The 18292-nt window shown below is 35.9% G+C and overlaps 1 protein-coding gene across 1 annotated transcript; it reads left to right on the forward strand.

The window, feature by feature from the left end:
* Positions 1–205: 205 nt before the first annotated feature.
* LOC108375696 (uncharacterized) lies at positions 206–3414 on the forward strand (the record flags this gene model as incomplete). The annotated part of the gene is made up of 3 exons (XM_017631843.1): positions 206–453; positions 512–2847; positions 2899–3414. Coding segments are annotated over exons 2-3 (2653 nt in total), but the record flags the coding sequence as incomplete, so codon positions are not given.
* Positions 3415–18292: the final 14878 nt, after the last annotated feature.

An 18292-nucleotide genomic window follows, 5' to 3' on the forward strand; every position in this document is an offset into this window, starting at 1 on the left:
TTTGGTCCGATATTTGTAAGTACCAGAATAAGAAGAAATGTGTACTTATGTATGTGACCAGAACATCGAGCTGAGCCGACTTAGGCATACGGCAACCGAAGTTCAGTGCACAATGTAGCTAGCCAGGACTATTTACAACTATTACAAGATGATTGTTTCTGATATAAACCTTTCGTGTGAAATTAATACATATGTTAACGCGACTTCCAAAATCCCCATGATTTATGTATATAAGATCTGGCAACTCTAAAAATATTGATAGTCGATAACTTTATTTATTGTCAACTTCTAATTTTTGTTAACGAAACTTTGTAAATGTCAAGTAGCGTGGGTAAATCTTCGCCATTTTTCCTATAAACTACTAAAAGCAAATTGGCTTATACGCGGTGTCTTTGGAGATATCATATACATATATAATTCGAGGAAAAAATTCTAGTGGTTTCCAAACCAAAAGTAGGTTCAATTTAAAATAATTATCCTTAAAATTGTTACAGTATTTCTTTACAAATAGGAATTTTAATAAACACACACTTGTTGGATTAAATCAAGTCTTTTTTGAAGCTGGTGTGTTTTATTCAAAATCCAGTGGAAGCCATTAGCTCCGGCCTACCTGCCTTCTCAACATTTTAAAATTCTTTTGTGTCGCATCATCTCCTCCTGGGTCACCTACAGCGTCAATAATAACCTTGCCAATCTCGCAGTAAGTAATAATGGAAAGTGAAAAAGGTCAACAACAAAATGATCGGGATTGCTCAATGTGCCATAATCCCCCTGACGACAAAATGGCGTCTTGCATGAAATGCCACAAACTGTTTCATAGAAGTTGTGCCAATGTCGCCGATAACATAGCTTATAAATGTCCACAATGTTCGGACAATAGGCCAGCCTCACCTGCTCCCAGTGCCACAAGTCGTTGTTCTAATCGGTCTCGAACGTCTCAATCGCGTAGCGTTCAACTACAACTTAAAAAGCTACAAGAGCAGCGAGAACTTGATTCAGCAAGGGATCGCGAATTCTTAAATAAAAAATATCAGCTTCTAGAAGAAGCAGAAGACCTCTGCTCAAATTCATCACAAAACTCCCAATCCGTACGGGATTGGTTAGCAGATACTCAACAAGATATCAGTCGCCAACATGCGACTAATAATGTAGAAAACCAGGCCTATGTTGAAACATCCTACTTGCCCAATCAAACTACGTGTGTTGATTTACCTACAAGACCTGCAAATCAAAATTCATATTCCTCCAACATACCTTGCATTTCTACTGCACATATGCGACAGCAACAAAATTCACAAGGTATAACATCGGTCACCAATGCTGCAGTAAGTTCAACGATAATAAACAGCGCACCAATTAGTGCTTCAGCTGTTACCACTAATCGTGAATATGATCGAACACTGCCTTTCATTCCGACCAATGCCCACCCACCAGCTGCTGTGCCATTTTCATACTTACCTGTATACTCAAACCCCTCAATGCAACCCCCACCTGTTAATTCAAACACAACACAAAATTCTAATTGCTCCAATCAAAATATTCCATTTATTCAAAATGTGCCGATGTCGTCTACAATGCATGTGAATACAAACAATTTTACTTCACCACAATTTAACTCCACACAGCATATACTGCAACAAAGCCATATGACTACAAGGCAATCGGTGCCTAAAGACTTACCTACATTTTCTGGCCAACCAGAAGAATGGCCCATATTTTCCTCCACTTACGACTGGTCCACCACCGCCTGCAACTTCACCGATACGGAAAACCTCATTCGACTCCAAAAGGCACTAAAAGGTAAAGCACTGCAAAGTGTCCAACATATGCTAATACACCCTGCAAACGTTCCTGGTGTCATCGAAGTACTTCGCATGCTGTATGGCCAACCTGAAAAAATATTAAATTCAATAAAAAATAGAATTAGTTTAGCGCCGAAAGTTAATGAAAATAACTTAGAAACACTTACCTCCTTTGCTATTGATGTTCGCAGTTTGATTTCCACTATCACTGCTGGTAACTTGCCAGATGAATTGAATAATTCATTTTTACTCCAGCAATTAGTTCAAAAACTTCCCCCATCTTATCAAATGCAATGGGCGACTATAAAAATGAATCTTAATAACCAAAACAAAAAACCAAATTTGTCCGACTTTGACAATTGGATTTTCAGCCTTGGCATCACTGCAAGCAATATAACAGTTGACCATCCCTGTACAAAGATAACCCAAGCATATAACAAAGATAATATCACAGATAATAAACGAAACAATAGCAATAACAACAACAACAATAGCAGCAAAGCAACCGCAAGCAGAAGAGCTTATGTTTACTCTCATAGTGATGAACGTAAGTGTGTCGTTTGCAACAACAACAACAACAACAACTGCAAAGCAGTGAGTGACTGCCCAGTATATCAGTCGCTAGATCGTAGCGAAAAATGGAATGTTGTGAGGAAGAACAAACCATGTAAATACTGTTTATGTTTACATAGTGGTGAGTGTAGGCGCAAGAAAAGGTGCGGTGAAGAGGAGTGCGATTATTTTCACCATCCTTCATTACACCGCTATGATGGAACACATAAACAAACGTCAACTACGAAGAAAACAAATGTAAACAACACCCATGCTGTAGAAGAAGTAGAAGTGATAAACAATGCTCACAGTGCTAGTTCGCAAAACATTTTGTTTAAAATAATACCGATTACTATATACGGCAATGATAAAGAGATTAAAACCCTTGCATTTATCGATGAGGGATCTTCCATCAGCCTTATGGACGAGTCAATTGCTGATCAATTAGGAATAAGTGGTGTGCCAAATCCCTTGTGTTTGCGGTGGACAGGAGGTATGCAAAGGAATGAAAAGAATTCAAGAAAATTAAAAATTCATATTTCAGGAGGAAACAAACAACGTTTGGAAATGAATGTGTGTACAGTGGAGTCATTAAATTTGCCAACACAGACATTGGACTACGAATTATTGTCGCAGCGTTATCGCCACCTGAGAAAATTACCAATAGAAAGCTACACAAATGCAAAGCCGAAATTATTGATTGGTTTAAATCATTTCAAAATGGGAATTTCGACTAAAACTTTTGAGGGTGCTCCACATGAACCAGTGGCTGTTTGTACGAAACTCGGATGGCTTATTTACGGCACAGTAGCAGAACACAATTCACGTAAGCAATTTAATTTTCATATATGTGATTGTTCTGAAAGCGATCAGCAACTGGACGAGTTAGTTAGGAGTTTTTATACTCTCGATAGTGTTGGCATATGTGCTAAAGACCCAATGCTTGCTGAAAGTGAAAAGCGGGCATTAAACTTATTAGATAGTTTTACCCATTATAAAGATAATGGGCATTATGAGGTCCCATTATTATGGAAATTTGACAGCTTCAAGTTGCCAGATAGTTATGACATGGCTTTAAAACGGCTTACGTGTCTTGAGCGAGAATTAAGCCAAAATTTTGAACTTTTTGAAATTTTTAAAAATACAATTTCAAATTATCTGTCTAAGGGCTACATACGCAAATTAGATAAAAATGAAATTCAGCGTGCCGATGGAAAAATTTGGTATCTGCCTATTTTTGCGGTCTTTAATAAAAATAAACCCGGTAAATCGCGAGTCGTTTGGGACGCCGCTGCTAAATCATGTGGCTCATCTTTAAATTCATTTCTGCTAAAAGGCCCTGATATGTTGGCCTCCCTGCCATCAATTCTATTTAAATTTCGCCAAAATGCGGTGGCTGTTTGTGGTGACATCGAGGAGATGTTTCATCAAGTGCACATAAGACCAGATGACCGTGATGTTCAGCGGTTTCTTTGGCGGGATGGTGATCAAAACAAAGCGCCTGATGTTTATGTAATGGATGTCTTGATATTTGGTGCTACATGTGCACCTAGCATTGCACAGTACAGTCAACACGCCACAAGATGCAATAAAACTAATTACGGATGTTTCACATGTACATCGCCAAGGTGGCTTCAATATAAGAAATTGGATTTCTAACAATGTTTTGGTACGGCAAGCCTTCCCAGCACTAAGTTCCACGGCCGTAAAGTGCATAAACTTTAAAAATGAAACGCAAGTTGAAAAAGTTTTGGGAGTTTTTTGGGAGCATCAGGAGGATGCTATAACTTTTAAAATTGCATCATGGCTTTTAGAAAGCAATTTGTTATCCTTTGAAAAGTCTCCAACAAAACGAGAAATGCTGAGGCTTGTTATGTCAATTTATGACCCGCTAGGGTTAATTGGCCATATAATAATGTACGTCAAGGTGCTAATGCAAGACGTATGGCGTTCTAAAATAGATTGGGATGAACAAATTCCCCTTGAATTGATACCAAAGTGGAACCAATGGGTTAAAATTTTACCCGATATACAGAAGATTAAAATTGATCGTTGTTATTTGAAAAAATTTTCAAATTATGATGATGTGGATGTGCAACTGCATACATTTGTGGATGCTAGTAGAGATGGATACGCCGCTGTGAGTTACTTTAGGCTGAAGAAGAATGATGTTATTTGCTGCTCGCTAGTTGGTGCTAAGACCAGGGTTGCACCAATAAAAATTACGTCTGTACCCAGACTTGAGCTGATGGCCGCTCTAATAGGAGCTCGTTTTGCTAAATTTATTATGGAAAACCATGAAATAAAAATTTCTAAAAAATATTTTTGGAGCGACTCACGGACATTTTGCGCGCACCGGCTTAACAGACGCAATGGCTGAGTGAGCAGAGCACTAGCGCGCCAGTCGAGAGATCCGAGTTCGAGTCCTAGGGCAGGAAAATTTTCTTTTTCCTTTTTTATTTATTTATTTTTTTCTTATTTAGTTTTATAAACTATCTGTATTGAATTTTTTAGCTTTTTTGATCTAATTTTCTTTTGGTGTATAGATTTTATTGCTTTAAAAAGAAAACAATTTTTTTAAAATTTAATTAAATTGTTTGCTAAAAGACAAACAAGACCAATAACAGGCCAATTCCGGCATCTGTCTTTCAACTCACCTCAGTCTTTCAAGAGACAAAAGTCTTTATATTTCGGCAACTATCTTGAAAGACATTTTCTGTATTTCGAATAACTAATTGACAGATGTGCTAATAGTGTTATTATATTTTTTACGCTTAGCAATAAGTTTTCTAAAAACAAAACGAAATGAAAAACAGGAAAAACTAAAAATTTTAGAAACTGAAAGTAAAAGAAAAAAGATGAATCAAAAAAGTTTCCAAACGTTAAATAAAATAAAAAATATGAATTTTTAAGCAATAAAACTTAAAAAAAAAATTGTATTAAAAAAAATTCGTTGCCGAGGATTGAATTCGGATCTCTTGAATGGCACGAAAGTGCTCTGTTCACTAGGCCATTGCCACTGTTACAGCGATGTTATCGAAATTGAAATTTTTTGAAAACAAACAAAAAATTTCAAAATCATTCGCTAAAAAGTTAAGGAAAGGGTTTTGTTTACTTAACTTTAAGGTTCATTAAATGCCATTAACGAATCATTAACTGACTCTGAGAGGGAATCTTTTTAAATCGTTACTGAGGGACACATTAAGTAATCATTAAACGACTCTGAGTGCGGGTGTGAGTGCGGCTGTAAGTATCTATAATTTCTCATATGTGTTGTAAAATTACATTTCCATTTTTATTGTAGTGTTGCCACAGAAAAGTTTAGTTAACTTTAATGAACGAACTAATGACCTAGTTCAATTAAAAGATCTGGCTCTTTCGCTCTTTTATTCAAAAGCTCCCCAAGCCTAGTAGAGATGAACATGCACTAAGTACATACATATGTACATATGTACCCAGTGGAAAAATGTAATGTATAGAAATCGAAAAAGTAATCAGTAAAACAACCCTTTTTCACATTCGAATATGCATATTTTTTCCCAGGGCGCGGTCTTAAGAAAAGTGGGGCATTCAATTTTGCATTTCTGGAACTTTTAGAATACATTAGAATGCTTGTAACAGAACTAATAAGAAATACATTATATTATTTATCACGCATGTAATTCATTACTACTTTCAAAGAAATACAGGTTAGGTTGGGTAAAGTTAACGCCGCGAGTGTTTGTTCACAACTGCGAGCCAAAATGTTTCCATCTAAGCCTCGCGAAGGTTGGACAGTCTAAAAGAAAGTGTGGAGATGTTTCGACTTCAACTTCCTCTTGACAGCTTATACAAAAGGATCAGTCTCTAATCAGTTTCTAGTCTCGCCACATGAATACCAATCGCACCTTTCGTACCCTTTCCTCAATGCTAGGCTTCTACGACAGCCGCCGTTGATCGCCCACCTAGTTACCTAGTTCAGGTAACCTTGAGCTAGATCAAAAAGGGTGTATAGAAATCGTCCCTTAACCAAAAGTTCCACATCATCTACATAGGCGATCACTCGACAGCCCACTTTTCCAGTTCCTCTAGAAGGTCGTTTACAACTGCAATCCAGGGCAGGGGAGAGAGAACACCACCTTGCTGAGTGCTCCCATTGAATCCCACACTGTCATAAAGTAAGCTTATTAGGTTGGTTTCAACCCCCAGATTATGAATATACTTGACTATTGCCTTTGGAGTGACATTGTTGAAGGCCCCCTCGATATCGAAGAGGCCCCTACTGCATAAACTTCCTGCGTTAACGCTTCCTCTGACGACTTTACCACTGTGTGCAGGACGGTATTCACCGACCTTTTCTTGCAATAAGCATATTCAGCTCTAGAAAGACAGTGACTGATAGCTTTGCAGCTGCGCAGATATGATGCCATCGGTCCCCCGCGACTTTAATGGTTTGAATGAATTTATCGCCCAGGCTATGTGACGAATTTCCAGAAGAACGGAGAAGAACAGGACCTGGGGGGAAATTCCGTAATCAGTTAGCGACAATTTTCGAATCGCTGTTGCACTTTTTGACGCAAAAACATTTATATCATGCGTCAAAAAGCGCGATAGCGATCCGAAAATTGTCGCTAAGTGGTTACAGAATCCCCATCCCGAAGTACAAAATATCGTAAAGAAGTACATTTGACTGTACTTCGAAGTACGAAGTACAAGAGCGAAAAAAGAAGTACTGTACTTCCGAAAGAAGTACGGTTGGTCACATTATACATACACTACTTTTGAACACGTTTTCATTTGATTTAAATACGTTTTTATTTGATTTTACTATTTTCCCCCCTCAGCGTATACTCAAATACATGTGTGCTAAATTTTGGAATGAAAATATTTTTTTTTTAAATAGGAACATTTTTAACGATAATCAAATGAAAAATATTCATTTTTACTACGCGTTATTTCCCTCAGTGTACATAGGTTGAGCAAAAAAGTTAAATGCAGCTAAAGGTTGCCGTTTAACAAAGAGTATGTTGGAGTGCTCCTTAAGACAGGTTTTCATTATCTATTCTCAAATTCAATGACATTTGCAGTCAAATAAAAAACGTTATATCGACTGATTTAGATCAGTGTACATAGGTCTCCATTTTGTTCCTCGAAAAAATATATGTATGTACCAGTGATCGGACTTTAAAAAAATTCTGTGTGGTTGAATCTGGAAAAAAATGTGGTAGATTTAAAAAAAATGTGGTAGATCTCTGGGTTTGGATAAAATTTGTACAAAAATTACATAAATTCTGCAAGGTTTCACCTAAATGNAAAATGTGGTAGATCTCTGGGTTTGGATAAAAATTTGTACAAAAATTACATAAATTCTGCAAGGTTTCACCTAAATGACATGCTTTTTAATTAGACTCTAAAAAAAATTTAATTTTAGTATAATAAAGTGCAGGATTGAAGTTGCTAAAAATTGTGTTGAGTTTTGGCAATTTTTGTCCTTGACAGTGTAAAGCAGTTCCTTCCATATTAGGGTATTTTTCGAACATATTTTAAGAGATTTCTGCAACATTGCGGAGTGCTGCCAGCTTTTCTTTTTATCACATCACGAAATAGCGTACAAATGTTGCACGTTCCAGAAACAGCTAATTCAGATTTGCCGATTTTGTCAATTCTCAAGTAAAAGTAAACAACGCCTTTGAAACCTTAGATGCACTTAAATTTGCTAATACTTTCACAAAAATCGCCATTTTTTTTAACATTTTCGCATTCTTTTTATAAATCATTTATTTTACAATTTAACACAATAAAACCGCGTTTCCTGTCGAAAAATTGATTACTGAGAAAATTTACTATTTTACATTTTGTTTTATTCTCCCATTCGGCTTTGTTTACTTTAGCTTGAAAAATTTCATCGTCGCCGGGAATCCGAAATCTTATATTATATCATTCTTGTTACCACATAGTGTTTAGTGTTGGACAATTTTTTCTCTTAAAATTAAGAAAATTAAGTCAAGCAAAAATAAAACTACTCAAAAGCGCGATTATGTGGTAGATTTCAGACCTTGTGTGGTAGATGTGGTAGATGCTCAAAAAAGTGGCAGATCTACCACAATGTGGTAGAAGTCCGATCACTGGTATGTACATAGAATATTAAAGAATGCATCTTGCTCTTTCAAATATCGCTGAGTTTACTCAAGCATCTTTTTTTCGCCGCGAAATTTCAATTACTACTATGGTTGCTTATAGCTTTTGCAAATCATCAAATTTTTTGCTGAGAAACGATTGGAAGAAAAAACTCAAAGGTATTTCAAAGAGCAATATGTATAGATTAAAATGCTATGTATATTTTTTATAAACAAATATGTGGTGTTGTGAGCTTTATCATTAGCTGTAAATTTCTTTAAAAATTCAAATTTTTGACATGTCGGTAGTTTCACTTTTAATTTTGACGCTGTTAAGCTTACATTCCTCCAAATGCAAAGGTATTGGCTGAAAAAAAACTTGCTCCAAAAATTTTATAACGAAAAACGTTTATTGTGTGGCTATTTTAGACACGGTCCAGATAACAAATAATACTAAATTGACAAAAAATATTATGCAGGGAGACATAAAAAAAAAAAACAGCTTTGTGATTAAAAACTTCCGTCATGCATTGGTATCGATTATTGGGCACACTCAAAATTCACCTTGTTTCATTTTACATATCGTCACCTTAATTCACAAAGGCCCTAAACAAAAAATTTTTAGTTTCACAGGGGAAAAAACATTATAAAAAGAGTATCAAAAAAAGGGGTAGGGCTTTTTAAAAACAAGCATGTAACTCCGTTGTTTTTGGTACTAAGACCTTAAAATTTTTATTGAAAGTGTATTTTAATACATCCTAATAAAACTGTGAAAAACGCAATTTCGAAAAAAAGGTTTGGTTAGGGCCTTTGTGAATTAAGGTAACAATATGCACATTTAAAGTACAGCACTGCTTCAAAGTGTGTCAATAGACACGTTTAGAAGCCGCAACAGCTCGGTAACTGTTGCGATTGCACGTGCATCATGTGATCACTTCATTGACTGACTTCAACTTCGCTGCAAATTGAACAAAGCAAAACATGGTTTTTATGCGAGACAAATTTCCACAGAAAGTAACGGTATAAAAAGCATTTTTCCTTTTATTAGCTCGGGATATAACTATGTAGTATTGATGCGCCTAAAAGATGCAGCGATTTCTATTCTTAAGTTACATACCTGATGACAGTACGAATGGCAATTATAATAGGGAGGTTTTAGTTTTTTAAACTATAATTTTATTTCAGCTGACTACGATGCAGCATTCTACTTTGCATTCTCCGAAATGAAGCAAAAAAGCGAAAAAAAAATATTGTAGGATATTCTACTTTGCATTCCCTGAAATGAAGCAAAGAAGCGAAAGAAATAATATATTGTAGGACATTCTACTTTGCATTCCCCGAAATGAAGCAAAGAAGCGAATTAAAAAAGAAATATTATAGGACATTCTACTTTGCATTCCCCGAAATGAAACAAAGAAGCGAAATATATAAAATATTGTAGGACATTCTACTTTGCATTACCGGCAATGCCTAAAAGAAGCGAAAATATTCGAAGGCATTATAACGCTATGCCTTCTAGAACACGTTACCACTAAAAGCGATTACCGATTTTTTGCTGGGACCTTCTGTACACGTTGTTGTGTACTTCTGATCAATTCAAAAGTTGAGTGTTTGATGATCATAATATTTGTCTGATCATGTGAGACCTTTGACAGTTGAATTTGACAGCTAATGTATCAAGTCCTTTTGACAGATATAATCGTATCCTATGTACTTATGGCCCTTTTCATAAAAAATTAAGTAGGTTTAAAGAGCTTTATAAAGTTATGTTTTCATACATTTTTCAGTTTATAAACCTTTTTTAAGGCTACTTTATTTTTTATGAATAAGGCCATTACTGTTTTAAAAAAGAAAATATTGTTAAAAACTGTGTTTTCCACTTAACTTAAACCTTGAGTAAAACATGGGACACCCTTTAGTACAAATGTATGTAAGTTCTTAACTAACGTAACTATGTGCTTACAAATATAGTTGAATGTGCACACTGTACATTGGGTGGATGGTATTAGGTGTATTCCATCGGTCGACATTGCGTGTTAGAAGACATAAACAGTTGGAGACTTTGAAGATAGCTAAAACGCCACCATAATCATACCACACTTACTTAATTATTAAATTGTGTAGCATTGAGTGTGGCAAAGAAGCTTTGGTGTTCTTACATTAGTTGCTATACTTATATTAGCGTGTCTCCGTGAGTTGTCTAGAGTTGTTTTGTTGACTTGAGCCCACCCAAATAACACTTCAGCCGGAGGTTGTTATTCAGTGCCCATTTTGATGAAATATTCACAAATTAGTATTAGAAAAAAAAAATGGCAGGGAAGGTGGTAGTTTACAAACGTACTCGAATAAAGTGATAAGAAAGTTATGTGAATTCAACGTCAGCTTTATTGATGTCACTTTAATTCATTGCTGTAAGTGTTTATTGTATGTATTTATGTACCTATGTAAGTATTAGAAATTGACTTTCAGATTAGGGTTGTCAGACCTAAAATGCCGAAAAGAGTACAGATAAGAACAAATTGAGGGACTTGGGGTGCACCTGAGAAAGAAAAATGGTTATTTTTCGGGGGACGAATAAAACTAAATTCATTTAACAAAAAATTGATTTATTGTCTTATGGAACAAAAAACCGTACGAAAATAAAAATTCAATATCCTTTAACAAAACAAAGTTACACTGGCGATGGAAACTGAGTGCATGGTGATTTAATTTTAATATTTACAATGATTTTCAGATAATTTTTTTTGTTATAGTTTATAAAAATATCTTTCATGCTTTAGCCAAAACCATAAAATTAATTCAAACTTGCATTTCTGAAATTTACCGTTATATGAAAAGTGGGCATAATTTTAACCCGATTTCAATAATTCTCAAAGTTTTGTTTTTATGCATGCACAATAACACTGTGGAACAAATTCAGGTTAGCAAAAGTTAGGTCGATTCTGAGAGTGAGGGGTGAAAATAGAGGCTAAATTAGAAGACCCGTATCGCGGCGTTTGTTTATGTTAGTTCGAATTTTTTTTTAATCGACCTTCGAACTTTGCAGTCAAATGCCGATTTTCAGCATATTGTTTATATAGTTTTTTGGCTATAACTCGTCGACTAATTGATATTTTTTCAATCTGTTAAAGCCAAATTATTGCCTGTGACCTGTGCAACAATTAAAATTAAAAAAAAAATTTATTTAGAAAATTTTTGTAGTGCTTATGAAGCAAAATGTTGGAATTTTTTTTTCATGCGTTTTGATCATATTTTCCACAAAACTAAGTCTTTTTTGCTTTCTGTTTGATCTATAATATGCTTCTCAGTTTCTTCAATAAATTTCATTTGAAAAGAAAACAATCATAATACAAATACATATTTGAAACACATTCTGGAAGTAGTCAAATATAACGAACACCAGTGGCGCATTTGCTGCGACCTCAAAATAGTTTCATTGATTACAGGCTTAACAGCATCTGGCCGTCCAAAATATCCGTGTTTTTTGTGCGATTGGGATTCACGATACGGAGAAGGTATTAAAGGAAGAAACCAGTACAATCAGCATAACTGGAATAGTCGGATTGGACGGAAATGTAGTTCCTGAAATGAAAATTTTGTTGCCGTTGCTCCACATTAAACTTGGCATTGCTAAAAATTGTTTGAAATGTATCGCAAAAAGACCAGCAGTATTCAACCGCTTAAAAGACATTTTCCCAAGACTAAGTAACGCCAAAATTCAGGAAGGGGTTGTTAATGGTCCCGACATACGGAAACTAATGAGTCGTCAAGATTTTGACCAAGTTCTGACAGACCGAGAATTAAATGCATGGCTCGCATTGAAAGCAGTCATTAAAGGACTTTTGGGTAAAGAACGCAAAGACAACTACAGGCAATCTGTTGCAAACATGTTGGCAGCTTTCGATGAAATTGGGGTTAATATGTCGTACAAAATTCATCTCTTGCATCAGCATCTTGATCAACTCGCTCAACAGTTGCCAACTGAATCTGATGAGCAAGGCGAACGTTATCACCAAACTGCGCTTCCATTTGAAATAAGGTAACTATAGAGTGTGCATATTTTGAATTCCTAGATTTTTCTAATATCTTTGTCAGAGTGCACAATTTAAACATGTTAACGATTGAAAACTATTTTCGTTTCAGGTACAGAGGAAAGAAATCTCCAGATGCAATACTCGCTGAAATTTGTTGGTGGTATAAAAACACCTTTGAAGAAGAGGAAGACGAGGAAAAAGAGGAAGAAGGGGAAGACAAAGATGAAATTCCAGAATATCTGTTGGACGAAATTATCGACCTTTCTGATGATGATGACGATGACCAAGATATTAGAGAGAGCAGTGATGTTGATCCACAGCCGCCTGCTAAACGGCAACTGGCCAAATCATTAATTTAATTTATTTAATTTTTTTACTTAAAACTTTTCATAACTAACATTTCAAAATTATATTTTTTTCCATATTTTTATAATTTCTTTTTCAATGTTTCTTCAAAACCAACACTGAAAAAATTGGTACATAAGAAATGAGAAGTAAATTAATATTAAGCTGGAAAACGCAAGTTTTGTATTATGATTGTTTTCTTTTCAAATGAAATTTATTGAAGAAACTGCGAAGCATATTATAGATCAAACAGAAAGCAAAAAAGACTTAGTTTTGTGGAAAATATGTTCAAAAAGCATGAAAAAAAAATTTCCAACATTTTGCTTCATAAGCACTACAAAAATTTTCTAAATCAATTTTTTTTTTAATTTTAATTGTTGCACAGGTCTCTAGCAATAATTTGGCTTTAACAGATTGAAAAAATATCAATTAGTCGACGAGTTATAGCCAAAAAACCATATAAACAATATGCTGAAAATCGGCATTTGACTGCAAAGTTCGAAGGTCGATAAAAAAAAATTCGAACTAACATAAACAAACGCCGCGATACGGGTCTTCTAATTTAGCCTCTATTTTCACCCCTCACTCTCAGAATCGACCTAACTTTTGCTAACCTGAATTTGTTCCGCAGTGTAATCATACCGAGTTTGGTACAAATTGATCCAACTGTTACCGAGATACACATCTGTGGTCATAAGTGGACGGGGCCACGCCCATTTTCCAAAATTTTATTTTAAGCGTATTTATTGCTAAAGAATTATTGCAAACTTCAATTTGGAATACATTAGCTTCAGTATTTACCGATTTATCGAAAAATTCGTATTTCTCCAAATTACCGTTATATGGGTTGTGGGCGTAGTTATTGTAAGTTCAAAAATAGAAGCCTTTCTTATTGTTTTCCATTGTAAAGTTATTAACTTTTTTTTCATTAACTATTATCACATAGTTCGTTTCTTACAATCTTTTACTCAGCTGTTCACAAGTTTGTTGTTGCTTCAGAGGCATCATTTTTGACAGCTCATAAATAGAACAGCTTATCAAATTTATTTTTTGCATATTTTGGACTACTGAAATGTCTGAAATGTGAACATACAGACTTTGGATTGCTTTAAGCCAAATTAATTTTAAAGTAGTTGAAATCAAATGCAAAGTCGGACAATGGACATGCTGCTTGCACACAATTCAAAATGAATATTTGAAAGCACACTTACATGTTGCGCCTGTAGCTGAGTGCGCAAAGATGCTTGTTACAATTAGTTGCGACCAAGAGTGTCCAGGTTCAAATCTCATTAGGCGGAACATCTGATTTTAAATTTTTAATTTTGGTTTTTCTTAATTATGAAAAAGCATATGTGAAGTACAGAACGAAAGTGTTTTCAAACGAAACATACTGACATTGAAGTGCTTTAAGCCAAATTAATTTTAAAATAGTTGAAATCAAATGCAGAGTCGGATAATTGATTGATGCCCAGGACATCGCCATGTTCAAGTCAACAGTTCGTTCCAAGAAAGAAAGTCAGATCTTAAACTAGTTGTGATGGATAAAAAAACTAGATGAACATCGATATTTAAACTAGTTTCTTTCCGTACTGGGTTACTGTTTACATTTGCAAACCTACCGATTTTCTCCGATACAAGTTTAATTTTACCTTCAATTCGATGACTAACACAACTCAACTCAATAGGTCTTAATGCGAGCTGGCATTTTTATGCTAAAAATTAGGCGTAAAATATGTACCATTATATGTAAATACAAGTCAGTACATTTTGCTTATCAATATATAATTATGGCGGCCGATGTGGTGTAGTGGTAAGCAGTGCGCGGTTCCTCTCCGCAGGGCCTGGGTTTAAGCCCTGGTAAAAGTAACGTTAAAAAAGAATGTAGAAAAAAGGATATAGAAAAAAGGTTTTTTTCTTAACAGCGGTCGCCCCTCGGCAGGCAATGGCAAACCTCCGAGTGTATTTCTGCCATGAAAAACACCTTCTCATAAAAATACAATCGCCGTCCGGAGTCGGCGTAAAACTGTTGGGGACCTACCCCCCTCCCCCCCTCCCCTTCGTGTGACAAAATCAAGGCGCACGCCACAAATCGGAGGAAAAGCTCGGTTAAACACTAACATATGTGTAAGCGCCAATCTATAATTATTATTATTATATGTAGTTATGATAGTAAATATTTTTAGGCTTCGTCGCTGGCATACAATTTCGAGCTCTAGTTATAATATCAAGTTCGAAAACGTCATTATTAAAGTGCTTAAAGTCAATATTTCTCAGCATTCGTGTAGGCGCAGTAGTTGTTGCGTAGCCATCAGATAAGTTTTGACATCGGCGTGGAAATAGGGCCGTAAGTGTATGTATACAATTATGTACATACATAGAAAAAAAAATTTGGTGACTTTTAGTAACTTTTTCTAAAAGATTTTTGTAGAACAAAATTTTAGGCAAGTGGCAACCGTGCGTAAGGCGCGAATGTGCTGATTGATTGTTTGATGACAGGAGATACTTCGTCTTATCCTCGTTTACCACCAGACCCTTACTTTCCCTTTCAACTTGGAAAAGGCAAGACAGACTTCGCGTTTTTTGTTACCGATAATGTCGGTGTCGTCAGCATATGAAAGCAATTGCGCGCTCTTGTAATAAATCACTCCTAGGCGGTTCAGTTGTGCAGCTTTTATTATCTTCTCCAACATCAGAGTAAAGACATCCACGACAGGTAGACGCCGTGACTGAAACCCCATTTGGTATCTAACGGCTCGGATAGGGCTTTCCGAATTTAGACAGAGCTAGCGGCACTGCTCATAGTCATTTTACACAGCCGCATTGGTTTCCCGTGGATACCAAATTCGGAGATCAAGGCGCATATTTCGTTCTGTCGTAAGCGGTTTTGAAGTCAACAAGATTTGACATCACCGATTAGGGAGGATCAGGTCTCAAAGAAGGATTTTGCGAAAGTGCATATATTTGTGTGCGAAGAAAACTATTCCGGACTTCTGAGATAGCCAAGGGCCGAAAGGTTATTGACATACTAGATGAAAGCAATGAGGAGGGTATGCTACCCAGGGACCAATGGCGGTAGGTCCATACAGCCCTGGCGAAAAATGTGTTGTCAAATAAATAGAAAAACCCGTAAGATGCAGACTGGTTCCAGGGGAATGTAAAAATTATCACCTGTGATCACAGCAGATCGGTAGAGCTGTAAAAGGTAGTATAAGCAGCAGAGCGGGAGTCTGGTTACCTGTGACACCGTCCGAACCTATGGCAGCTTGTGTAGGAATCGGCGAGCCACCAAACGACCACAAGATGCAGGTGCAATTCGATCGAGGAGCTTACCGGGTATGCGTAATCTAGCGACGATGATAGAGAGGAGAGATCTATGTGATGAAGGCTGTACATTAGACTGCATCACCAAAAAAAGTTACGGTTTTTCCGCCGGGATTACAAAATTTATTTTATTCTAAGACGTTCACCAAAATATTTGGGAAAAATATTAAGATTTAAGTGAGCTGGACCGATTCGAAACTACCTGCAAAAATGGAGTTTTTTATGAATAAAAATAGTTTCGTAAAGAACTTTTTGAAAAAAGTCCCCTCAGATGACAAAACAGATTAAGCTTAAAAAATCTGCATAAAAATATTTAAAAATCTTTTCAAATTAATCGTAAGAATGAGATTTTTGATGCTGTTTTTTTTACTTTTTTCAAAGATTGATTTACGAAAAACTTGAATAACTGGGCCAAAACTATTCTGATTTAGACTTATGGGATCTCAGTAGAAAGGTATTTTCACACTGTTTTTATTTCTGTCCAAAAAAAAGCATTCGTGTCCCAATTTTTTTCTTTTTCAAATACCAACACATCTTAATTCAACTTTGAATAACGTTCGTTCATCCTACCTTTCTCTTTCATCCCCTGAATGAGTTTAGTAGCAAAGAAATAAAGAGGGTGAAAAAATACCTTTCCACCGACACCTCTTAAGTCTAAATCAGAAGAGTTTAGGCTCAGTTATTCAAGTTTTTCTTATACCAATCTTTGAAAAAAGTTAAAAAACAGCATCAAAAACCTCATCATTACGATTCCGTTCAAATTTTTTTTTAATATTTTTATGCAAATTTTTTAAGCTTAAACCGTTTTGTTATTTGAGGGGATTTTTTAAAAAAAAATTTAAGAAAATTTTTATTCGTAAAAAACTCCATTTTTGGAGGTATTTTGAAAATGGTCCAGCTCACTTAAATCTTAATATTTTTTCGAAATATTTTGGTGGACGTCATAAAATATAATCGATTTTATAGTTCCAATGGAAAAATAGTACCGATTTTTTTTTTTGTATGGGGAGTGATGCAGTCTACTGTACATATAAACCTTCATCACAGTAAAGCAGCATTCGCTACGATCACTGTCCTCAGGTGAAGTAGATATTGCTTTAGTCCAAAAGACATGGATAAGTAGTAATATGTGGCTTGCGGATCCCAAAATATCTATACAACCTTTAGTGCTCAAGGTAAGAGAAAATCCCGAACCTTAATCAAAATAATGGAAATAAGATGCAAGGAGTATTTCCTCTTACTATTCCTAAGCTCGATAGTTCGAGCCTGATAGTTCACTGGATCTACACGGTCATTTTTCGTCCGATTCTGCACTACGGAGCCCTTGTATGGTGACCTACCATTAGTAAGGCAACAGAGCATAAAAATTTCAAACGAGATATGCAAAACCGAAGCCCTGAACGTGATTCTGCATTTGCCCCTGATCGACGCAATTGCTCGAGAAATAGCGGCCTTTATGCTCAGGGGGGCGGGTTCCTGGACTCATAGTAAATCCGATCACTCTAAAATCCTAGGGACTATGACACCCCTACTGATGCCAGCCAGTACTGAGTACGGCATATTATCAAATACCTTCATCAGAAACTACAAAATTACCATACCATCTCGATAGTGCTCGAAAACCAGGCCTCACCACATACGCAACACTATAAACATGTAGAGTATTCTCACCGGAGCTGGAACTAGAAACATATTTTCGGCTTCCCAGCGACAGAAGTGTATAGCAGGCGGAGGTACCTAGTAGGAAAACCCAATGAGAAATGACAGGTCTTTATCTTCTCTGACAGTCAAGCAGTGCTAAAACCTCAAGACTCATGCGTTGACAATACTAAATCTCTCACTAAATGCCAACATTCCAAAAAACATTTCCCAGTAGCCTTTCTAACTTTCACAGCGAACGTTCACCGTCACAGTATATACAGTAATAAACCTTTTTGAGTACTCCTCGGGGGTAAAATCTGATCAGGGTTGTTAATGAGAAGGAGCATGAATTTTGTTGATTCAGAGTCGTATACAAAATTACTGTGGTATGAAAGGGAGCAACAACCGTACTATGGCAGAGTGGCACAAGTCATGACTGTGTAATAGTGCCCGAAACTAATTGCAAAAGTGAAAAACATTGCAAATTATTGTCTATTATTAT

This window comes from Rhagoletis zephyria, unplaced genomic scaffold (genome assembly GCF_001687245.7).
Source record: "Rhagoletis zephyria isolate East Lansing unplaced genomic scaffold, Rhagoletis_zephyria_1.1 Rzeph_scaffold_00094, whole genome shotgun sequence".
In the NCBI taxonomy this organism is placed as follows: domain Eukaryota; kingdom Metazoa; phylum Arthropoda; class Insecta; order Diptera; family Tephritidae; genus Rhagoletis; species Rhagoletis zephyria.